The following is a 24,574-nucleotide window of genomic DNA, read 5'->3' on the forward strand; positions in this document are numbered from 1 at the left end:
TCGCTCCTCATTGGTCCGCCGCCGTTTCCCGCCGCCGTTCTCGCTTCCTATTGGCCCGCGCGCGGCTCACCGGCGCCGTTCTCGCTCCTGATTGGTTACCGGGCGTTACCGGCGGTTACCGGCGGTCCGTGAGGGCTCCGCCATGGCGGCCGCGCTGGAGGAGGCCGTGGGCACCGTGTGCTGGTGGGGGCTGTCCCCGGCCATCGATCTCCGCCTGCACCGTGAGCCCGCAGCGCCCCCGGACCCCGTCCCGGTGCCCGGTACCATTCCCGGTACTCCCGGTGACCGCGCTCCCCTCACGTTCCCCGCAGTCCCCCCGGACCCGGACCCCGCGGCGGAGGCCTCGGTGCTGCTGGTGGGGGCGGCCGAGGGCCGGCACCTGCTGATGACGGCGGCCCGGGCCCGCCGGGGACCCCCCCGCAACATCACCGTAGGGACCGGGAGGGGACACCGGGAGGGGACACCGGGAGGGGACACCGGGCGCGGGGAGGGGGCGATGTCGCGGTATCGCGGTCCCCGGAGGTTCGCGGGGCACGGGGGGAAGGTGCCGTGTGGGGGTTCCCGGGTGTCTCCCGGTGTTACCGGGAATCTCCCGGTGTTACCGGGAATCTCCCGGTGCTCCCCAGCTGTTCGTGGCCGAGCAGAGCCCCGAGCCCGTGGCCCGCCAGCTCCTCTTCCTCCTGCTGGCGCTGGAAGCCCCGGACCGCCCCAGGCCCGCAGGTACCGGGAGCGCCCCGGTGACCCCCGCTGACCCTTCCGGTGACCCCCGCTGACCCCTCCGGTGTCCCCCGGTGTCCGCAGCCCGCGCCGCCGCCATCCTGGAGCTGCTGGGCTCCGGGAGCCTCCGGCCCGGCACGGCCGCGCTGCTGCGCGGGGCCGCGGGGCGCCTCCGCCGCTGGGTCAGCACCGACCGGCACCGGGACGGGCCCGCCGAGCTGGGGCTCATGAAGGTCCGAACCGGGGCTGCGCCGAACCGGGTGCCTGGACACCGGGGCTGGGCGGTACCGGGTGCCTGGACACCGGGGCTGGGCGGTACCGGGTGCCTGGACACCGGGGATGTCCGGTCCTGGGGCTGGGAGGGGTCCTGGGGACACCGGGGACACCGGTACTGTCCGGTACCGGGGCTGGGAGGGGTCCTGGGGACACCGGGGCTGTCCGGTACCGGGTGCCTGGACACCGGGGCTGTCCGGTACCGGGGCCGGGAGGGGTCCTGGGGACACCGGGGATGTCCGGTCCTGGGGCTGGGAGGGGTCCTGGGGACACCGGGGACACCGGTACTGTCCGGTACCGGGGCTGGGAGGGATCCTGGGGACACCGGGGCTGTCCGGTACCGGGTGCCTGGACACTGGGGCTGGGCGGTACCGGGGGTGTCCGGTCCTGGGGACACGGGGGACACCGGTACTGTCCGGTACCGGGACTGGGAGGGGTCCTGCGGACACCGGGGGCAGCGGGGCTGGGCGGTACCGGGTGCCTGGACACTGGGGCTGTCCGGTCCTGGGGACACCGGTACTGTCCGGTCCTGGGGACACCGGTGCTGTCCGGTACCGGGCCGCTCCTCCCGCAGTGCCGGGACCGGGACGCGTTGGAGGCGGTTCTGCGGCGCTGGGAGCGGGCGGTGCCGGGCCCGGCGTCGGTACCGGAGGCAGAACCGGGACCCCCGGAACCCCCGGGACCCCCGGGACCCCCGGGTTGGGACCGGCGGCTGCGGCGGCGTCTCGGGCCCCGTTACGAGTCCCGGGCGGCCGTGGCGGATTGGGAGCTGCGGATGGCGCTGCAGCCACGGGGGGTAACAGGGGCACCGGGGGGGAACGGGGACACCGGGGGGACACCGGGGGGGTAACAGGGGCACCGGGGGGGAACGGGGACACCGGGGGGGGGACACCGGGGGGGTAACAGGGGCACCGGGGTGGCACCGGGAACATTGTGGGGGATCCCGGCCGATACCGGAGGGCTCTGGGGGGGGACACCGGGGAAGCCCTGGGGACATCCCGGGGGGGGGTTCCGGGATCCCGGCTGGCTCCGTGACCCCCCCGCCGTGTCCCCAAGGCCACCTCGGTGTCCCCGGCCGAGTTCGGGCGCTGGCGCGAGAGCGGCGACGCCTTCGGGGGAGGGGGCGCGACCCCCAACCCCACCCTGCTGAGCGACCCCCGGCCCCGAGCCGTGAGTGGGGGGCGCGGCGGGGAGGGTCAGCGGTCACTCTGGTCACTCCTCTGGTCACTCTGGTCACTCTGGTCACTCCTCTGGTCACTCTGTGCCCCCCCCAGGACGGACAGTCCGTGTCACCCCCCGCTTACTGGGGGGACACCGTGACCGGACCCTTCCTCAGCTTCGGCCTCGACCCCGGCGAGCTCCGGAGCCCCCCGAAGGTGCTGGGGGGGGGGGGGGGGGGGGGAGGGGTCGGGGAGCTTTGAGGGGAGGGGTCGGGGTCTCTCACGGGACCCCCCCCCGGTGCCCCCCCCCCCCCAGACGGCCACCGAGCGGTCCCTGGCTGTTGTCACCGCGCTGCTGCACGAGCTGCTCACCGGGGACCCCCCCGGGGACCCCCCCGGGCACGGGGACACCCCCGAGGACACCCCCGGGGACCCCCCCGGGGACCGGGACCCCCCCCCCGAGGAGCGGGACCCCCCCCCCGGCGACGATTCCAGCCCGCTGGGTGAGCGTCCCCCCTGTGTCCCCCCCCCGGGACCCCCCGGGACCCCCCAAATCCTTCCCTGACCCCCCCCGGGACCCCCCAAATCCTCCCCTGACCCCCCCCGGGACACCCCAAATCCTCCCCGGGACCCCCCGGGACCCCCCAAATCCATCCCTGACCCCCCCAAATCCTTCCCTGACCCCCCGGGACCCCCCCGGGACCCCCCAAATCCTCCCCTGACCCCCCCCGGGACCCCCCAAATCCTTCCCTGACCCCCCGGGACCCCCCCGGGACCCCCCAAATCCTCCCCTGACCCCCTCCGGGACACCCCAAATCCTCCCCGGGACCCCCCGGGACCCCCCAAATACACCCCTGACCCCCCCCGGGACCCCCCAAATCCTCCCCTGACCCCCCGGGACCCCCCCGGGACCCCCCAAATCCTCCCCTGACCCCCCCGGGACCCCCCAAATCCTTCCCTGACCCCCCCCGGGACCCCCCAAATCCTCCCCTGACCCCCCCGTGCCCCTCCCCCCGCAGGGTCCCTGGCTCCGCTCCCGCTCCGGGTCCGGTTCCTGCCCTTGGGGGGCCCCCCCGCGACCCCCGCCCGCCTCGGGGGGCTCTGCCGGCTGCTGGTGCTGGGCTGGAGGTGGGCGGGGGTCCCGGGGGGGGGGATCTGGGGGGGATTTGGGGATCCCGGGGGGATTTGGGGAGTCCTGGAGGGGTCCTGGGGGGATGTGGGGGGGTTTTGGGGCTTCTGGGGGGATCCGGGGGGATCTGGGGGGGTCCTGGGGAGATGTGGGGGGGTTTGGGGGGGGGGGTTTTGGAGGTTCTGGAGGGGTTTGGAGGGGTTTTGGGGAGATTTTGGGAGGCCCTGGGGGGATGTGGACGGGTTTGGGGGGATTTGGGGGGTCCTGGGGGGATGGGGGGGGGGGATTGGAGGGATTTTGGGTGTCCTGGGGGGGTCTGGGGGGGATTTGGGGAGTCCTGGAGGGGTTTGGGGGGGTCTGGGGGGTCCTGGGGGGATTCGGGGGGGTCTGGGGGGGATTTGGGGAGTCCTGGAGGGGTTTTGGGGGCATTTTGGGGGTCCCTGGGGGGATGTGGGGGGGTTTTGGGGGTCCCTGGGGGGATTCGGGGGGGTCTGGGGGGGGATTTGGGGAGTCCTGGAGGGGTTTTGGGGGGGTTTTGGGGGTCCTGGGGATTCCGATGGGGGTTTGGGGGTCTCTCCCTCAGCCGCCGGGGGTCCCGAATTGAGTCTGGGGTCTCTCCGGGCCCCCTCCCCAGGTCCCTCCCCGCGCTCGGCCCCGAGCTGGGGGCGCTGGCGGCGCCGGGGGCCGCGCTGCTGCTGGAGCTGCCCACGTGGGTCCCGCGCCCCCTCCCCAAATTCCCCAAATCCCCCAAATCCCCCCTGACCCGCGCCCCCTCCCCAAATCCCCAAATCCCCCAAATCCCCCAAATCCCCCCTGACTCGCGCCCCCTCCCCAAATCCCCCAAATCCCCCAAATCCCCCCAAATCCCCCCCTGACCCGCGCCCCCTCCCCAAATCCCCCAAATCCCCCAAATGCCCCAAATCCCCCAAATCCCCCCTGACCCGCGCCCCCTCCCCAAATCCCCCAAATCCCCCCTGACTCGCGCCCCCTCCCCAAATCCCCCAAATCCCCCAAATCCCCCCAAATCCCCCCCTGACCCGCGCCCCCTCCCCAAATCCCCCAAATCCCCCAAATGCCCCAAATCCCCCAAATCCCCCCTGACCCGCGCCCCCTCCCCAAATCCCCCAAATCCCCCCTGACCCGCGCCCCCTCCCCAAATCCCCCAAATCCCCCAAATCCCCCCTGACCCGCGCCCCCTCCCCAAATTCCCCAAATCCCCCAAATCCCCCCTGACCCGCGCCCCCTCCCCAGGTTCGTGCCCCCCCTGCGGCCCCCCCAGCTCGAGGCGCTGCGGGCGCGGGCGGCGGCGCTGGCGCGGGGGGGGGGCTTCGAGCCCTGGGGGGGGCCCGGCGAGCCCCCCGCCCACGCGCGCTTCCGCAAGGCCCCCCCGCCCTGAGACCCCTCCCCAAATTGGCCCCCTCTCGGGCACTGAGAGACCCCCCCCCCCAAAAAAAACAGCCCCGTCAGTGCCTGAGACCCCCGACCCAAATTATCCTTTCAGTGCCTGAGACCCCTCCCCAAATCCCCCCCTCAGATCATCTCCAAATTGTCCCACCAGTCCTTGAGACCCCCCTCAAATCCTCCCCAAAATCCCCCAGGACCCCCAAATCCCCCCCCAGGACCCCCAATTCCCCCCCTGGGACCCCCAAATCCCCCACCAGGACCCCCAATTCCCCCCCTGGGACCCCCAAATCCCCCACCAGGACCCCCAAATTTCCCCCAGGACCCCCAAATCCCCCCCCCAGGGACCCCCAAAATCCCTCAGGACCCTCAAATCCCCCCCCGGGACCCCCAAAATCCCCCCCCCAGGACCCTCAAATCCCCCCCCGGGACCCCCAAAATCCCCCAGGACCCCCCAGTTCCCCACAGGACCCTCAAAATCCCCCCGGGACCCCCAAAATCCCCCGGGACCCCCAAATCCCCTCCCGGGACCCCCAATTCCCCCCCCAGGACCCCCAATTCCCCCCCGGGACCCCCAAAACCCCCACCAGGACCCCCAAATTTCCCCCAGGACCCCCAAATCCCCCCCCCAGGGACCCCCAAAATCCCCCAGGACCCCCCAATTCCCCCCGGGACCCTCAAAATCCCCCATGACCCCCAAATCCCCTCCCGGGACCCCCAAAATCCCCCAGGACCCCCAAATCCCCCCCCCGAACCCCCAAAATCCCCCAGGACCCCCAAATCCCCCCCCCAGGACCCCCAATTCCCCCCCTGGGACCCCCAAATCCCCCACCAGGACCCCCAAATTTCCCCCAGGACACCCAAATCCCCCCCCCAGGGACCCCCAAAATCCCCCAGGACCCCCCAATTCCCCCCGGGACCCTCAAAATCCCCCCGGGACCCCCAAATCCCCCCCCGGGACCCCCAAAATCCCCCATGACCCCCAATTCCCCCCCCCGGGACCCTCAAATCCCCCCCCGGGACCCCCAAAATCCCCTCGGGACCCCCAAATCCCCCCCCAGGACCCCCAAAATCCCCCATGACCCCCAAATCTCCCCCCCGAGACCCTTAAATCCCCCCAGGACCCCCAAAATCCCCTCGGGACCCCCAAATCTCCCCCCCGGGACCCTCAAATCCCCCCGGGACCCCCAAAATCCCCTCAAATTCCCTCCCCAAGCCCCCTTTTAAGCCCCGCCCCCTCCCATTCATAACCGCGCCCCCCCGAGGCCCCGCCCCCCTGAGGCCCCGCCCCCTCCCATTCATAAAGCGCCGCCGCTTTCCCACGGCTCCGCTCCCGCAGGTACCGGGGGGGGGGGGGGTTCATTTTGGGGGAGGGGGCGGCTCCGGGGGTCCTGGGGAGGTTTGGGGGGAATTTTGGGGGTCCTGGGGTGTGTGGGAGGGGTCCCAGGGAGGTTTGGGGGTGATTTGGGGGAGGGTCTCAGGGTCCCGAGGGGTTTGGGGGGAATTTTGGGGAGGGGTCTCAGAGTCCTGGGGGGGGGTCCCGAGGGGTCCTGGGAGGGTCCCCGGGTTTTGGGGGGGGGGTCTCAGGGTCCTGGGGGTGTCCCCGGGGGTGTTTGGGGTGGCTTTGGGGGGTCCCAGGGGGTTTTAGGGGGGATTTGGGGGGGTTTGGGGGTGGGAGGGGTGATGTGGGGGGGGGGGTCTCAGGCTCCTGGCGGGGTCCCCGGCTTTTTGGGGTGGTTTCGGGGATTTTGGGGATTTTGGGGAGGGGTCTCCGTGTCCTGGCTGCCCTTGGGGAGCTGTGGGGGGGAGGGGGAGGGGCGGCTCTGATAAGGGGCTATTTTTAGCCCTCCTCCCCCTCCCTTATCAGCGCCGGCCCCAAATAGGGGCAGGTTTGGGGTGGGAGGGGGGGGGTTGGAATTTTGGGGGGGGTCCCGTGACCCCCCCGTGACCCCCCCGTGACCCCCCCGTGTTTTCCAGCAGCGCCCGGATGGCCGAGGAGTGAGTGGGGGTCGCCGGGGGGGTGGGGAGGGGGCGTTGGGGGCGTCTCAGCCCGAATTCGGGGGGGGGTCTCGGCCCAATTTGAGTGGAAATTGAGGGATTTTGGGGCTCGGGTGGTTTTGGGGGGGTCTCCCACCCCATTTTGGGGGTCTCTAATCCCGTTTTTGGGGTTTCCAATCCCATTTTTGGGGTCTCCCACGCCATTTTGGGGGGGTCTCCCACCCCGTTTTTGGGGTCTCTCACCCATTTTTGGGGGGTCTCCCACCCATTTTTGGGGTCTCCCCCCCTATTTGAGGGTCTCCCACCCCGTTTTTGGGGTCTCTCACCCCATATTTGGAGTCTCCCACCCCATTTTTGGGGGGGTCTCCCACCCCATTTTTGGGGGGTCTCCCACCCCATTTTGGGGTCTCCCACCCATTTTTGGGGTCTCCCACCCCCTTTTGGAGTCTCTAACCCCGTTTTTGGGGTCTCCCACCCATTTTTGGGGTCTCCAACCCCCTTTTGGGGTCTCCCATCCATTTTGGGGGTCTCCCACCCCCTTTTGGAGTCTCTAATCCCGGTTTTGGGGGTCTCCCACCCCATTTTGGGGGTCTCCCACCCATTTTTGGGGTCTCTAACCCTTCTCTCTCTCTCTCCCCCCCCCCTCCAGGGAGGACACTCCGGTGAGACCCCTCCCCAAATTCCCCTCCCCCCTCAACGTTTGGGGACCCTCCCCACTTTAACCCCTCCCCCCCCGTGATGCAGCGACCCCCGGAGGAGGAGGAGGGGGAGGGGGAGGCCCCCCCGGCCCCCCCCCCGCAGCCCCCCCCCCTCCGCCGCAAGTCCTCGGCCAATTACCGGGGCTACGCCGTGGAGCCGCACGCCAAGGTGGGCACGGGGGGCCCCGAAAGCCCCAAAACACCCTCAAAATACCCCAAAAACCACCCCCAAAACCCCCCAGGAACCCTCCCCCCCCCCCCTCAATAAATCCCAAAGAGCCCAAAAAAAACCCCAAAAAAACCCAAAATACTCCAAACCTCCAGACCCCCGAATCCCTCGATTCCTACCCAAAATCCACCCCAAGATCCCCCACAAAAAACCTGAGAAAACACCCCAAAAAAATCCCAAATTGCCCAAAATCCCTCAGTTCCCACCCAAAATCCACCTCAAACCCCCACCCCAAGATCTCCCCCCAAAAACCCCGAGGAAACACCCCAAAAAACCCCAAAATCCCTCAACTCCCACCCAAAATCCACCCCCCCAAAAAAAACCCAAACTGCACCAAATCCCTCAATTCCCACCCAAAATCCACCCCCCCAAAAAAACCCAAACTGCCCCAAAATCCCTCAATTCCCACCCAAAATCCACCCCAAACCCCCACCCCAAGATCCCGCCCAAAAACCCCGAGGAAACACCCCAAAAAACCCCAAAATCCCTCAATTCCCACCCAAAATCCAGCCCCCAAAAAACCCCAAAATCCCTCAATTCCCACCCAAAATCCAGCCCCCCAAAAAAACCCCAAACTGCCCAAAATCCCTCAATTCCCACCCAAAATCCACCCCAAACCCCCACCCCAAGATCTCCCCCCAAAAACCCCGAGGAAACACCCAAAAAACCCCCAAAATCCCTCAACTCCCACCCAAAATCCACACCCCAAAAAAACCTGAGAAAACACCCCAAAAAAACCCTCAAACTCCCCCAAATCCCTCAATTCCCACCCAAAATCCACCCCCCAAAAAAACCCCAAAATCCCTCAATTCCCACCCAAAATCCACCCCCCAAAAAAACCCCAAAATCCCTCAATTCCCACCCAAAATCCACCCCCCAAAAAACCCCGAGGAAACACCCCAAAAAACCCCAAAATCCCTCAATTCCCACCCAAAATCCCCCCCAAATTCTGACCCCCCATTTCCCCCCCCCAGAGAAAATCCAAAATTTCGGCCTCCCGGAAGCTCCAGCTGAAGGTGAGGGGGGGGTCCCTGGGGGTCCCCAAATTTTCGGGGAGAGGACCCCGCATTTTTGGGGGGATCCCCAAATTTCGGGGTCTCTGGGGGGGGGGGGGTCCCTAACATTTGGGGGCATCCCTGAATTTTGGGGGGGAATCCCCTGATTTTTGGGAACGGGGGGGGGGGATCCCCAAATTTTTGGTGGGGGATCCCCAAATTTCCCCCCACCAGAGAAAACCCCAACTCCTGACCGCCTAAATCCGAGGGCTTTCTCCCCAAATTTTGGGGGCCATCCCTTGATGGTTTTGGGGGGGGGGGGGGGGGGTCCCAAATATTTTCTGGCGTGGTGGGGGGGTCCCCAAATTTTTTTTTTTTTTGGGGGGGGTCTCCCCCCCGTTCCCCGCAGACGCTGCTGCTGCAGAGGGCGAAGCGGGAGCTGGAGAGGGAGGAGCAGGAGAGGGCGGCCGAGAAAATTCGGGTGCTGGGGGAGCTGTGCCCCCCCCTGGTGGCCCTGGAGGGGCTGGGGGTGGCCGAGCTGCAGGTGAGGGGACATTGGGGACATTGGGGGGACATTGGGGACATTGGGGGGACATTGGGGGGACATTGGGGGGCATTGGGGACATCGGGGGACATTGGGGGGACATTGGGGGGACATTGGGGACATCGGGGACATTGGGGGGGCATTGGGGACATTGGGGGGACATTGGAGGGACATTGGGGGGACATTGGGGGGACATTGGGGGGACATTGGGGGGACATTGGGGACACTGGGGGGACGTTGGGGACACTGGGGGGCATTGGGGGGACATTGGGGGGACATTGGGGACACTGGGGGGCATTGGGGGGGCATCGGGGGGACATCGGGGGGACATTGGGGGACATTGGGGGGACATTGAGGGGGCATTGAGGGGGCGTTGGGGACATTGGGGACATCGGGGGGACATTGGGGACATTGGGGGAGCATTGGGGGGACATTGGGGGAACATCGAGGGGGCATTGAGGGGGCGTTGGGGACATCGGGGAACATTGGGGGGACATTGGGGGGACATTGGGGGGACATCGGGGGGCATTGGGGGGACATTGGGGGGGCATCGAGGGGGCGTTGGGGACATCAGGGGGACATCAGGGGGACATTGGGGGACATTGGGGGGGCATTCGGGACATTGGGGGGGCATTGAGGGGGCGTTGAGGACATCGGGGGGACATTGGGGACATTGGGGACATCGGGGACATCGGGGGGACATTGGGGGGACACTGGGGACACTGGGGGATGTTGGGGGACGTTGGGGGGACATTGGGGACACCAGGGGGCCATTGGGGTGTCCCGGCGGCTCTGGTGACCTCACTGTCCCCTCACTGTCCCCTCATTGTCCCCCCGCTGTCCCCTCGCTGTCCCCTCGCTGTCCCCCCGCTGTCCCCAGGAGCTGTGCCGGCAGCTGCACGCCCGCGTGTGGCGCGTGGACGAGGAGCGCTACGACATGGGGACACGGGTCAGCAAGAACGTCACCGAGGTGGGGACACGGGGACAGCACCGGGACAGCGCCGGGAGGGCGTGGGGACAGTGCTGGGCATGGGGACACGGGGACAGTGCTGGGCATGAGGACACGGGGACAGCCCCGATCGCCCCCTCTGTCCCCCCTCTGTCCCCTCTGTCCCCTCTGTCCCCTCTGTCTCCCCTGTCCCTTCTCTGTCCCCTCTGTCCCCCCTCTGTCCCCCCTCTGTCCCCCCTGTCCCCCTGTCCCCTCTGTCCCTCTCTGTCCCTCTCTGTCCCTCTCTGTCCCCTGTCCCCCCTGTCCCCTCCTCTGTCCCTTCTCTGTCCCCCCCCGTCCCCCCCCTGTCCCCCGTGTCCCCCCTCTGTCCCCCTGTCCCCCCCTGTCCCCCCCTGTCCCTTCTCTGTCCCCCCGTGTCCCCTCTGTCCCCCCCTGTCCCTCTCTGTCCCCCCCTGTCCCTCTCTGTCCCCCCGTGTCCCCGTGTCCCCTCTGTCCCCCCTCTGTCCCCCTGTCCCCCCGTCCCCTGTCCCCCTCTGTCCCCTCTGTCCCCTCTGTCCCCCCTGTCCCCCCCGTGTCCCCCCTGTCCCCCCCGTCCCTCTCTGTCCCCTCTGTCCCCCCTGTCCCTCTCTGTCCCCCCGTGTCCCCTCTGTCCCTCTCTGTCCCCCCTGTCCCCCCTGTCCCCTCTCTGTCCCCCTCTGTCCCCGTGTCCCCCCGTGTCCCCGTGTCCCCCCGTCCCCTCTGTCCCCTCTCTGTCCCTCTCTGTCCCTCTCTGTCCCCTCTGTCCCCCTGTCCCCCCTGTCCCCTGTCCCTCTCTGTCCCTCTCTGTCCTTCTCTGTCCCTTCTCTGTCCCTTCTCTGTCCCTTCTCTGTCCCCCCTGTTCCCCTCTGTCCCCTCTGTCCCCTCTGTCCCCGTGTCCCCCCTGTCCCTCTCTGTCCCCCCTGTCCCCCCTCTGTCCCCCTGTCCCTTCTCTGTCCCCCGTCCCCCCCTGTCCCCCCTGTCCCTCTCTGTCCCCCTGTCCCTCTCTGTCCCCCTGTCCCTCTCTGTCCCCTTCTGTCCCCCCTGTCCCTCTCTGTCCCCCTGTCCCCCTGTCCCCCCCTGTCCCCCGTGTCCCCGCAGCTGGAGGAGCTGCGCCGCCGGGTGGCCGCGGGTCGCTTCGTGCGGCCCAACCTGCGGCGGGTGCGGCTCTCGGCTGACGCGATGATGGCGGCGCTGCTGGGGACCAAGTCCCGCGTGGGGACGGACCTGAGGGCCGGGCTGCGCCAGGTGCGCAAGGACGACGCCGAGAAGGTGAGGGCAGCTCGGGGACACAGCGCCTCGGGGACCCGCCAGTGTTTCTGGGGTGCTTTTGGGCTGGTTTGGGGGCGTTTCGTGGGGACCTCGGGGACACGGGGGACATGTCCCAGGAGAGCCGTGAGGTCGGCGACTGGCGCAAGAACGTGGACGCCATGAGCGGCATGGAGGGCCGCAAGAAGAAGTTCGAGGGGGCAGCGGCCTGAGGGTGAGACCCCCACACCCCCCCCCTACCAAAATCCTGGGACCCCCTCCCCAAAAACCCAGGATCCCTCCCCAAACCTGGGGGGGGTGGGAGATTCCCCCCAAATCTCCCCCATTTCCTGCAGGAGGAGCCCCTCAGCATCATCACCTTCATCATCACCTTCATCATCACCTTCATCATCACCTTCATCATCACCTTCATCATCTTCACCATCACCATCCGCACTGGCACGACCCCTCCCCAGATAAACCCCCTCCCCTAATAAACCCCACCTTCAGCATCAATTAACGGAGTCATCGTTTGGTGTTTGTTAATTAACCCAATTTGGGGAGGGACCCCACGGGGATTTGGCCAAGGCCCTTTTCTCCCCTCACGTTTCCCGCCTCGGGACCCCTCCCCAAAATCCCCAAGACCCCTCCCCACAAAACCCCTGTGATTGCCCCCAAAATCCCCAGGACGCCTCCCCAAAAAAACCCCGGGATTCCTTCCAAAAATCCCCGAGACCCCTCCCCAAAAACCCTCAAGAGCCCCCCCCAAAAATCCCCGAAACCCCTCCCCAAAAAACCTCTGGGACTCCTCCCCAAAAAACCTGAGATTTCCCCCCAAACACTCCTGGGATTCCTCCTAAAAAATCTCGGTATTTCCCCCCCAAAAATCCCCATGGACCCCTCCCCAAATTCCCCAAATTTCTCACAGGAGGAGCCCCCCTGCAGCTCCCCCTTCACCATCACCAGCAGCACCGGCACGACCCCTCCCCAGATAAACCCCCTCCCCAAATAAACCCCCCCTTCGGCATCAATTAACGGCACCATTGATTGGTCTTTATTAATTAGCCCAATTTGGGGAGGGGTCCCGCCTTTGGGAGGCCCCTGAAGGCACTGGGGGGAAGATGTGGGGACCCCCAAATTGGGGAGGGGGTCTTGGGGGGCTTTTAGGGGGTCTCCGAGAGGTCCTGGGCAAATTTGGGGGTTCCTGGGAGGGTCTCTGGGGGTCTCCTCCCCTTTTGGGGGGGTCCTGGGGGGATCTTGGGGACATCCAAGCTGGAGGGGTCATGGAGAGGGGGCTCCAGGGGGGTCCTGAGGGGTTTTGGGGGGGTCCTGAGCAATTTCTGGGGGGTCCTGAGCCATTTCTGGGGGGTCCTGGGGGGTTTTGGGAGGGTCCTGAGCCATTTGGGGGGGGTCCTGGGGGGTTTTTGGGGGGTCCTGAGCCATTTCTGGGGGTTCCTGAGGGGTTTTTGGGGGGTCCTGAGGGGTTTTTGGGGCATCCTGAGCCATTTCTGGGGGGTCCTGGGGGGTTTTTGGGGCATCCTGAGCCATTTCTGGGGGGTCCTGGGGGGTTTTTGGGGCATCCTGAGCCATTTCTGGGGGTTCCTGAGGGGTTTTTGGGGGGTCCTGAGGGGTTTTTGGGGCATCCTGAGCCATTTCTGGGGGTTCCTGAGGGGTTTTTGGGGGGTCCTGAGGGGTTTTTGGGGGGTCCTGAGCCATTTCGGGGGGGGTCTCCCCTTCTTCTGGGGGCTCCCCGCCCGTGCTGCCCTCCGGGGGGGGATCCCGAGGGGATTTGGGGGGGGTCTCGCCCTCGGGGGGGGGGTCCCAGGGGAAGGAGACCCCCAGCCCCGCCATTCGCTCCCGGTACACGAGGTCGAAGCGCCGGCTCTGCTCCGGGCTCAGGTGGTTCCGCCAGTCCCCCGAAATCCCTGCGGGAACGGCGAAAAACGGGAAAAATCGGGGCTCCGACCCCTCTGAAATCCCACTCCCCAAAAACTCCCACCCCCCCCAAAAAAAAATTCTCATCCCCAGAGCTGGGAAGGAGCCACAAAGCCCCCCCCCAAAAAAAACAACTCCACAACCAAACCTTTCAGGAAGTGCCAAAATCCCACAAAAAATCCCCAAATTCCATCCCTGGAACCATCCCCAAAACCAGGAGGGAGCCCCTGAATTCCCCGAAATACGGCCCCGGTGTCCCCAAATGTCCCAAATCCCCAAAATATCCCCAAATATGCCAAATATCCCCAACACCCCCAGTGTCCCCAAATGTCCCCAAATGTCCCCAAATCCCCCAGTTATCCCAGATGTCCCCGATGTCCCCAAATCCCCTGGATATTCCCAATGTCCCCAAACGTTCCCAAATGTTCCCAATGTCCCCAACACCCCCAAATCTCCCCAATGTCCCAAATTCCCCCAAAGTCCCCAAATACCTCAAATGTCCCAAATTATCCCCAAATGTCCCCAAATGCCCCAAATGCACCCAACACCCCCAAATGTCCCAAATGTCCCAAATGTCCCCAAATACCCCCAAATGTCCCCAATCCCCCAAATGTCCCCAACACCCCCAAATGTCCCAAATGTCCCCAAATGTCCCCAACACCCCCAAATGTCCCAAATGTCCCCAACACCCCCAAATGCCCCCAACACCCCCAAATGTCCCCAAATGTCCCAAATGCTCCCAACACCCCCAAATGTCCCCAACACCCCCAAATGTCCCCAAATGTCCCCAAATGTCCCCAAATGTCCTCAAATGTCCCAAATGTCCCCAACACCCCCAAATGTCCCAAATGCTCCCAACACCCCCAAATGTCCCCAAATGTCCCAAATGCCCCCAACACCCCCAAATGTCCCCAAATGTCCCCAAATGCTCCCAACACCCCCAAATGTCCCCAAATGTCCCCAACACCCCCAAATGCCCCCAACACCCCCAAATGTCCCCAAATGTCCCCAAATGTCCCCAACACCCCCAAATGCCCCCAACACCCCCAGATGTCCCAAATGCTCCCAATCCCCCAAATATCCCCAAAGTCCCCAGCACCCCCAAATGTCCCCAACACCCCCAAATGTCCCCAAATGTCCCCAAATGTCCCCAACACCCCCAAATGTCCCAAATGCCCCCAACACCCCCAAATGTCCCAAATGCTCCCAACACCCCCAAATGTCCCCAAATGTCCCCAAATGTCCCCAAATGTCCCCAACACCCCCAAATGTCCCAAATGCCCCCAAATGCTCCCAACACCCCCAAATGTCCCAAATGTCCCCAAATGCTCCCAACACCCCCAAATGTCCCAAATGTCCCCAAATGTCCCCAAATGTCCCCAACACCCTCAAATGTCCCAAATGCCCCCAAATGCTCCCAATCCCCCAAATGTCCCAAATGTCCCCGCTGTCCCCAGCACCCCCAGATGTCCCCAACACCCCCAGATGTCCCCAACACCCCCAAATGTCCCCGCTGTCCCCAACACCCCCAGATGTCCCCAAGCCCCCCAGCTGTCCCCGCTGCCATCCCCGCCGCGGTGCCCGCCCCGGTGCCCACCCTTGCGCAGGAAGGGCCCACGCCGCCGGTCCAGGATGAACTGGGGGCTGCGGCTGAAGTTGCTCATGGGGTTGTGGCTCATGGTGACGAAGGACGCGTTGGCCACCACGGCGTCCAGCGCGGCCGCGCTCAGGCGGCGCCCCAGGAAGGCACAGAGGCGCTGGACGCTGCCACGCAGGTCCTGGGGACACGAGGGGACAGCCAGGGGATGCTCAGGGGACACTCGGGACACTGAGGGGACACTCGGGGGATGCTCAGGGACATGAGGGGACACTCAGGGACACCCAGGGGACATCGAGGGGACACTCAGGGGACATGAGGGGACAGCCAGGGGACATGAGAGGGACATGAGAGGACACTCAGGACACTGAGGGGACATCGAGGGGACACTTGGGACACTGAGGGGACACTCAGGGGATGCTCAGGGACATCAGGGACACTCAGGGACACCCAGGGGACATCGAGGGGACACTCAGGGGATGCTCAGGGACATCAGGGACACTCAGGGGACATCGAGGGGACAGCCAGGGGACACGAGAGGGACATGAGGGGACACTCGGGACACTGAGGGGACACTCAGGGGATGCTCAGGGGACATCGAGGGGACAGCCAGGGGACATGAGGGGACACTCGGGACACTCAGGGGACACTCGGGGATGCTCAAGGACATGAGGGGACACTCAGGGACACCCAGGGGACATCGAGGGGACACTCAGGGGATGCTCAAGGACATGAGAGGACACTCAGGGGACACTCGGGACACTGAGGGGACACTCAGGGGATGCTCAGGGACATCAGGGACACTCAGGGGACACTCAGGGGACATCGAGGGGACAGCCAGGGGACACTCAGGGGACATGAGGGGACAGCCAGGGGACACGAGGGGGACATGAGGGGACACTCAGGGACACCCAGGGGACATGAGGGGATGCTCAGGGGACACTCAGGGGATGCTCAAGGACATGAGAGGACACTCAGGGGACACCAAGGGGACACCGAGAGGACGCTCAGGGGACATCAGGGACACTCAGGGGACATGAGAGGGACATGAGGGGGACACCGAGAGGACATCGAGGGGACACGAGGGGATGCTCAGGGACACTCGGGACCCGAGGGGTCACTCAGGGGATGCTCAGGGGACACTCAGGGGATGCTCAGAGGATGCTCAGGGGACACTCGGGGACACCAAGGGGACATTTGGGGGACACCGAGGGGAGACCGAGGGGACACTCAGGGACACTCAGGGAGCCAAGGGGACATCGAGGGGACACCGAGGGGACACTCAGGGGATGCTCAGGGACATGAGGGGATGCTCAGGGGACACTCAGGGGACATCGAGGGGACACTCAAGGACACCCAGGGGACATGAGGGGACACCCAGGGGACACGAGAGGGACATGAGGGGACACTCGGGACACCCAGGGGACACTCGGGGATGCTCAAGGACATGAGGGGACACTCAGGGACACCCAGGGGACATCGAGGGGACACTCAGGGGACACAAGAGGGACATGAGAGGACACTCGGGACACCAAGGGGACACTCAGGGGATGCTCAGGGACACTCAGGGGACACTCAGGGGACATCGAGGGGACAGCCAGGGGACACGAGAGGGACATGAGGGGACACTCGGGACACTGAGGGGACATTGAGGGGACACTCGGGACACTGAGGGGACACTCAGGGGATGCTCAGGGGACATCGAGGGGACAGCCAGGGGACATGAGGGGACACTCGGGACACTCAGGGGACACTCGGGGATGCTCAGGGACATCAGGGACACTCAAGGACACCCAGGGGACATCGAGGGGACACTCAGGGGACACTCAGGGGACATCGAGGGGACACTCAGGGGATGCTCAGGGGACATGAGGGGACACTCGGGACATGAGGGGACACTCAGGGGATGCTCAGGGACATCAGGGACACTCAGGGGACACTCAGGGGACATCGAGGGGACACTCAGGGGACACTCAGGGGACATGAGGGGACAGCCAGGGGACACGAGAGGGACATGAGAGGACACTCGGGACACTGAGGGGACATCGAGGGGACACTCGGGACACTGAGGGGACATCGAGGGGATGCTCAAGGACATGAGGGGACACTCAGGGACACCCAGGGGACATGAGGGGATGCTCAGGGGACACTCAGGGGATGCTCAAGGACATGAGAGGACACTCAGGGGACACCAAGGGGACACCGAGAGGACGCTCAGGGGACATCAGGGACACTCAGGGGACATGAGAGGGACATGAGGGGGACACCGAGAGGACATCGAGGGGACACGAGGGGATGCTCAGGGACACTCGGGACCCAAGGGGACATTTGGGGGACACCGAGGGGACACCGAGGGGACACTCAGGGACACTCAGGGAGCCAAGGGGACATCGAGGGGACACCGAGGGGACACTCAGGGGATGCTCAGGGGACATCGAGGGGACAGCCAGGGGACATGAGGGGACAGCCAGGGGACACGAGAGGGACATGAGGGGACACTCGGGACACTGAGGGGACACTCGGGGATGCTCAAGGACATGAGGGGACACTCAGGGACACCCAGGGGACATCGAGGGGACACTCAGGGGATGCTCAGGGACATCAGGGACACTCAGGGGACATCGAGGGGACAGCCAGGGGATGCTCAGGGGACATGAGGGGACACTCAGGGGACACTCAGGGGACACTCAGGGGACATGAGGGGACAGCCAGGGGACACGAGAGGGACATGAGGGGACACTCGGGACACTGAGGGGACACTCAGGGGATGCTCAGGGACATCAGGGACACTCAGGGGACATCGAGGGGACACTCAGGGGATGCTCAGGGACATGAGAGGACACTCAGGGGATGCTCAGGGGATGCTCAGAGGATGCTCAGGGGACACTCGGGGACACCAAGGGGACACTCAGGGGACACTCAGGGGATGCTCAGGGGACATCGAGGGGACCCGAGGGGATGCTCAGGGGATGCTCAGAGGATGCTCAGGGGACACTCGGGGACACCAAGGGGACATTTGGGGGACACCGAGGGGACACCAAGGGGAGACCGAGGGGACACTCAGGGACACTCAGGGAGCCAAGGGGACATCGAGGGGACACCGAGGGGACACTCAGGGACATTTGGGGGACACCAAGGGGACACTCAGGAACACACAGGAGATTTGGGGACACCGGGGTGACCCTGGGGGACACCGAGGTGACCCGAGGGTGGCACAGGTGACCCCAGGGTGACCCCAGGGTGACCCCCAGGTGACCCCACCTGCTGCAGCTCCTCGTAGCTGATCCAGAAGAAATTCTCACGGCCCCGGAGCTGGAGCCACCCCCGGACGTGCTGGAACCAGGACCCGAAGGGCACTGGGGACACGGGGACATCGCTGGGGACAGCGCTGGGGGCACCGCAGGGGCCCGAAACCCCAAATCCCGGCCCCAAAATCCCTTCAGATGCCCCCAAATCCCCAATTTCCGACCCCAAACCCACCCGAGACCACCCAAAAATCTCCCTGAATGCCCCCAAAATCCCTCCCGAACCCCCCTAAATCCCCCCAAATCCTCCTCAATCCCCCCTAAATCCCCCCAAATCCCTCCCAAACCCCTTAAATCCCCTCAACCCCCCCCCAAATCCCCCGAATAACCACCCCAGCTTCCCAAACTCTGAACTTCTGACCCCAAATCGCCCTCAAAATCCCCCCAAATCCTCCCCAAAATCCAGCAAAACCTTCGAAATCGCGGAAATTCCCGATAAAACCTCCCCAAATCCCCCCCAAAGCCCCCCAAATCCTCCTCAAACCCCCTAAAATCCCCCCAAAATCCCTCCCAACCCCCCTAAATCCCCTCAAATCCTCCTCAACCCCCCTAAATCCCCCCAAAATCCCTCCCAACCCCCCTAAATCCCCTCAAATCCTCCTCAAACCCCCTAAAATCCCCCCAAAATCCCTCCCAAACCCCCCAAAATCCCCTCAAATCCTCCTCAACCCCCCTAAATCCCCCCAAAATCCCTCCCGAACCCCCCTAAATCCCCCCAAATCCTCCTCAATCCCCCCTAAATCCCCCCAAATCCCTCCCAAACCCCTTAAATCCCCTCAACCCCCCCCCCAAATCCCCCGAATAACCACCCCAGCTTCCCAAACTCTGAACTTCTGACCCCAAATCGCCCTCAAAATCTCCCCAAATCCTCCCCAAAATCCAGCAAAACCTTCGAAATCGCGGAAATTCCCGATAAAACCTCCCCAAATCCCCCCCAAAGCCCCCCAAATCCTCCTCAACCCCCCTAAATCCCCCCAAAATCCCTCCCAAACCCCCCAAAATCCCCTCAAATCCTTCTCAACCCCCCTAAAATCCCCCCAAAATCCCTCCCAAACCCCCCTAAAATCCCCCCAAAATCCCTCCCAACCCCCCCCAAATCCCCTCAAATCCTCCTCAATCCCCCCTAAATCCCCCCAAATCCCTCCCAAACCCCTTAAATCCCCCCAACCCCCCCCCAAATCCCCCGAATAACCACCCCAGCTTCCCAAACTCTGAACTTCTGACCCCAAATCGCCCTCAAAATCCCCCCAAATCCTCCCCAAAATCCAGCAAAACCTTCGAAATCGCGGAAATTCCCGATAAAACCTCCCCAAATCCCCCCCAAAGCCCCCCAAATCCTCCTCAACCCCCCTAAATCCCCCCAAAATCCCTCCCAAACCCCCCAAAATCCCCTCAAATCCTCCTCAAACCCCCCTAAATCCCCCCAAAATCCCTCCCAACCCCCCCAAAATCCCCTCAAATCCTCCTCAAACCCCCTAAAATCCCCCCAAAATCCCTCCCAAACCCCCCCAAATCCTCCCCAAATCCTCCCCAAATCCCCCCCAAATCCCCAACCCGCCCCGAATTCGGCACCGTCGCCCTCCAGGAATTTCTCCATGAACTCCTCGAGGCTCCCGGGGTCTTTGTAGGGTCGGAAGATCCGCGCGAAGTGGAAGAGGGACACCAGGACGTCCTTGGGGTCCCGCACGGTGTAAATCACCTGGGGAGGGGGGGGCACGGCCGTGGGGGACCCCAAAAATCCCCCGAACCCCAAAAATCCCGACCCCCACCCGACCCCCACCTTCCTGAGCCCCAAACCCCATCGAAATCCGACGTTCCTGACCCAAAATCTGCTCGAATCCCATCCAAGTCTGACACTCCCGCCCCCAAATCCGGCATTCCTGACCCCAAATCTCCGTTTTTCCCCCAATCCCTGGGTTTTTTTTCCCCGAAATCTCCCATTCCTGACCCTAAATCCCCATTTTCCCCCCCAAATTCCCCCATTTTTTTGCCAAAAAACCCCATTTCCCCCCCCGTTTTCTTTCCCAACCCCCCCGTTTTTTTCACCAAATCCCCGTTCTTTCCCCCAAAATTCCCATTTTTTCCCCCCAAATCCCCGTTTTCTTTCCCAAACCCCCCGTTTTTTCCCCCAAATCCCCGTTTTTTCCCCAAATCCCCGTTTTCCCCCAAAATCCTCATTTTTTCCCCAACCCCCCCGTTTTTTCCCCTAAATCCGTTTTTCCCCCCAACCCCCCGTTTTTTTCCCCCCCAAATCCCCATTTTTTCCCCCCAAATCCCCGGTTTTTTCCCCCAAATCCCCGTTTTTTCGCCTAAATCCCTGTTTTTCCCCCCAACCCCCCGTTTTTTCCCCAAATCCCCATTTTTCCCCCCCAAAATCCTCATTTTTTCCCCAACCCCCCCGGTTTTTCCCCTAAATCCCTGTTTTTCCCCCCAAATACCCGTTTTTCCCCCAAATCCCCGTTTTCCCCCCTAAATCCCCGTTTTTTCCCCCCCAACCCCCCGTTTTTTCCCCCCAAATCCCCATTTTTCCCCCCCAAATCCCCGGTTTTTTCCCCCAAATCCCCGTTTTTTCCCCTAAATCCCTGTTTTTCCCCCCAAAATCCTCATTTTTTCCCCAAATCCCCGTTTTTCCCCCAAAATCCCTGTTTTTCCCCCCAAAATCCTCATTTTTTCCCCAACCCCCCCGTTTTTTCCCCTAAATCCCTGTTTTTCCCCCCAACCCCCCGTTTTTTCCCCCCCAAATCCCCATTTTTCCCCCCAAATCCCCATTTTTCCCCCCCAAATCTCCATTTTCCCCCCCCAAATCCCCATTTTTTCCCCCCCAAATCCCCGGTTTTTCCCCCAAATCCCCGGTTTTTGCCCGAAATCCCCGTTTTTTGCCCCAGAATGCCCGCGGACCTTGGCCTTGGAGCGGAAGAAGGCTCTGGGGAACATCTGCACGGGCAGGTGCGAGCTGATGATTCGGGGCCGGGCGTTGCCCCTCGCCCGCCGGTAGCCCAGGAGCGTCTCCAGCCACGGGCCCCGGTCCCAGTTGGGCACCGAGCGGCACCACTGGGGGTCCCCGTCCTGGCGGATCAGGCTCAGGATCTCCAGCATCCACACCGTCCCTAAAAAACCGCAATTTTCGGCAATTTTGGGCGGTTTAAAGGGTTTTTTTTTTGTTTTTTTAAGTTTTTTTTCTGGTTTTTTAAGGGTTTTTTTGGCGGATTTTTGGGGTCGCTTTGGGGTCCCCGTCCTGGCGGATCAGGCTCAGGATCTCCAGCATCCACACCGTCCCTAAAAAACCGCAATTTTCGGCAATTTTGGGCGGTTTAAAGGGTTTTTTTTTTGTTTTTTTAAGGTTTTTTTTTCTGTTTTTTTAAGGGTTTTTTTTGGCGGATTTTTGGGGTCCCTTTGGGGTCCCCGTCCTGGCGGATCAGGCTCAGGATCTCCAGCATCCACACCGTCCCTAAAAAACCGCAATTTTCGGCAATTTTGGGGCTTTTATTGGGGTTTTTAAAGGTTTTTTAAAGGTTTTTTTTTCTGGTTTTTTTCTGGTTTTTTTGGCGGATTTTTGGGGTCCCTTTGGGGTCCCCGTCCTGGCGGATCAGGCTCAGGATCTCCAGCATCCACACCGTCCCTAAAAAACCGCAATTTTCGGCAATTTTGGGGCTTTTATTGGGGTTTTTAAAGGTTTTTTTAAGGTTTTTTTTTCTGGTTTTTTAAGGGTTTTTTCTTTGCAGTTTTTGGGGTCCCTTTGGGGTCCCCGTCCTGGCGGATCAGGCTCAGGATCTCCAGCATCCACACCGTCCCTAAAAAACCGCAATTTTCGGCAATTTTGGGGCTTTTATTGGGGTTTTTAAAGGTTTTTTTAAGGTTTTTTTTTCTGGTTTTTTAAGGGTTTTTTTGGCGGATTTTTGGGGTCCCTTTGGGGTCCCCGTCCTGGCGGATCAGGCTCAGGATCTCCAGCATCCACACCGTCCCTAAAAACGGGAATTCGGGGTTTTGGGGGATTTTTTGGGGTCATTTTGGGTTTTATTTTTGTTGGTTTTTTTGGGGGAATTTTTTGCGGTCCTTTTGGGGTCTCTGGGGCCGTTTTTGGGATCATTCTGGGGCTCCCTATGAGGTCCCTGGGCTTATTCTGGGGTCCTTTTGGGGGTTTTTTTTTGGGCTCTCTGGGATCATTTTGGGGTCGTTTTGGGTTTTTTTGGAGCCCCTTTGGAGCCCGCGGGATCCAGCTCAGGATCTCCTGGATCTCCCCAAAATCCCTGCATTCCCCCCCAGATTTCAGGGTCCCCCTCCCCATCCTTGGCTCCCTTTGGGGTCCCCCCCCCCCCCCACCCACCCCAAAATCCCGGGATCTCGGCCCGGATTTTTGGGATTTTTTTTCCCGAAATCGCCGTTTTTGGCCCCAAATCCGCACCCGATTTCTGGTAGGTGACGTTGAAGACGTCGTCGTCCTCCACGGGGAAGTCGCGGGCGGCCTCGAGGCCGCGGGGGGAGTAAAGGAGCCCCGGGAACGTCACCCCCCCGTGCTGGAAGTACCCGCGCGACATCGGGGGCACCTGGGGGGCACCTGGGGGGCACCTGGGGGCACCTGGGGGCACCTGGGGGGAGGGAGCGGCCTCGTCCCCAAAACCCCCCAAAATCCCCCCAGAAACGCCCGAAATCTCCGCCAAAACCACCCCAGAATCCCCCCCCAAACCGCCCGAAATTCCCTCCAAAATCTCCCCGAATTCCCCCCAAAATCCACCCCAAATTCCCTCCAAAATCTCCCCAAATTCCCTCCAAAATCCTCCCAAAAACCGCCCGAGATTCCCTCCAAAATCCCCCCAAAACCCGCCCCAAATCCCCCCCAAAACCGCCCCAAATTCTCTCAAAAATCCCCCCCAAAACCACCCCAAATTCCCCCCAAAACCACCCCAAATTCCCTCCAAAATCCCCCCAAAAACCGCCCCAAATCCCCCCAAAACCCGCCCCAAATTCCCCCCAAAACCGCCCCAAATTCCCTCCAAAATCCCCCCCAAAACCGCCCCAAATTCCCCCCAAAACCACCCCAAATTCCCTCCAAAATCCCCCCCAAAACCACCCCAAATTCCCTCCAAAATCCCCCCAAAAACCGCCCCAAATCCCCCCAAAACCCGCCCCAAATTCCCCCCAAAACCGCCCCAAATTCCCTCCAAAATCCCCCCAAAAACCGCCCCAAATCCCCCCCAAAACCGCCCCAAATTCCCTCCAAAATCCCACCCCCAAAACCTGCCCCAAATCCCCCCAAAACCACCCCAAATTCCCCCCAAAATCTCCCCAAATTCCCCCCCAAATTCCCCCAAAACCGCCCCAAATTCCCTCCAAAATCCCCCCAAAAACCGCCCCAAATCCCCCCAAAACCGCCCCAAATTCCCTCCAAAATCCCACCCCCAAAACCTGCCCCAAATCCCCCCAAAACCACCCCAAATTCCCTCCAAAATCCCCCCCAAAACCGCCCCAAATCCCCCCAAAAACCGCCCCAAATTCCCTCCAAAATCTCCCCAAATTCCCCCCAAAAACCGCCCCAAATTCCCTCCAAAATCCCACCCCCAAAACCTGCCCCAAATCCCCCCAAAACCACCCCAAATTCCCCCCAAAAACCGCCCCAAATTCCCTCCAAAATCCCACCCCCAAACCGCCCCAAATCCCCCCAAAAACCGCCCCAAATCCCCCCAAAACCGCCCCAAATTCCCTCCAAAATCCCCCCAAAACCGCCCCAAATTCCCCCCAAATTCCCCCCAAAATCCCCCCCCCAAACCTCCCGAAATTTCCCCCCAAAATCTCCACAGAATCCCCCAAAAACCCCCGAAATTCTCCAAAACCCCCCCCCGCACCCCCCAAAATCGCCCCAAATCGCCCCAAAATGCCCCGGGAGCCGCGGTGGGGGGGGGGGAGGGGCACCGAGGGACGCGGGGGGGATTTTGGGGCATTTTTGGAGGATTTTGGGGCGGTTTTCACCCCACGCGGGGGGGGGGAGGGGCGCTGGGGGTCCCGGTGAGGTTTTTTTGGGGCGATTTTGGGGCGATTTGGGGCAGTTTTTTGGGGGGGGGTGTCCCGAAGCCGCCCCTCCCCCTCCGCTGTCCCCGCGCGGCTCCCACGGCAACGCCGCGGGTGGGGGAGGGGCGGGACCCGCGTGGGCCCCATTGGGGGGGGGGGAGGGGCGAGGAACCCCCCCCTGACCCCCCCGCTCCCCTCCCCCAGCCCCAAAACCTCCCAAATTCTCCCCAAAATCCCCTCCCCCCCCCCCCTTCACCTGCAGCCGCGGCCGCACCTGAGCGGGGGGGGGGTGGGGGAGGGGCCACGCGTGACCCCACCCGCCCCTCCCCCACCCCCGCTTTACGCAACACCCCCCGGACCGGTTCCCCTCCCCCACCC

General features: G+C 63.3%; 3 protein-coding genes across 3 annotated transcripts; 2 read left to right on the forward strand and 1 right to left on the reverse strand.

Moving 5' to 3' along the window:
- Positions 1–142: 142 nt before the first annotated feature.
- Positions 143–4,675, forward strand: DNAAF3 (dynein axonemal assembly factor 3; the record flags this gene model as incomplete). The annotated part of the gene is made up of 10 exons (XM_082299840.1): positions 143–260; positions 312–430; positions 627–720; positions 802–1,001; positions 1,565–1,786; positions 2,047–2,160; positions 2,265–2,366; positions 2,467–2,549; positions 3,914–3,988; positions 4,531–4,675. The coding sequence occupies 10 exons, from the start codon at positions 143–145 to the stop codon at positions 4,673–4,675; spliced, it is 1,272 nt and encodes a 423-aa protein (XP_082155966.1).
- Positions 4,676–6,667: 1,992 nt separating this feature from the next.
- On the forward strand, positions 6,668–11,782 carry TNNI3 (troponin I3, cardiac type; the record flags this gene model as incomplete). The annotated part of the gene is made up of 9 exons (XM_082299841.1): positions 6,668–6,678; positions 7,328–7,340; positions 7,423–7,545; positions 8,580–8,621; positions 9,010–9,144; positions 10,025–10,114; positions 11,210–11,380; positions 11,497–11,591; positions 11,713–11,782. The coding sequence occupies 8 exons, from the start codon at positions 6,668–6,670 to the stop codon at positions 11,587–11,589; spliced, it is 678 nt and encodes a 225-aa protein (XP_082155967.1). The 3' UTR covers positions 11,590–11,591; positions 11,713–11,782.
- LOC309583953 (sulfotransferase 2B1-like) lies at positions 11,614–22,728 on the reverse strand (the record flags this gene model as incomplete). The annotated part of the gene is made up of 7 exons (XM_082299842.1): positions 11,614–11,846; positions 13,162–13,281; positions 14,889–15,069; positions 18,150–18,244; positions 19,766–19,892; positions 21,092–21,300; positions 22,596–22,728. 7 exons carry the CDS (start codon positions 22,726–22,728, stop codon positions 11,614–11,616), a joined length of 1,098 nt encoding a protein of 365 aa, XP_082155968.1.
- Positions 22,729–24,574: the final 1,846 nt, after the last annotated feature.

Source organism: Coloeus monedula, assembly GCF_965178545.1.
Source record: "Coloeus monedula genome assembly, chromosome: 34".
Classification (NCBI taxonomy): domain Eukaryota; kingdom Metazoa; phylum Chordata; class Aves; order Passeriformes; family Corvidae; genus Coloeus; species Coloeus monedula.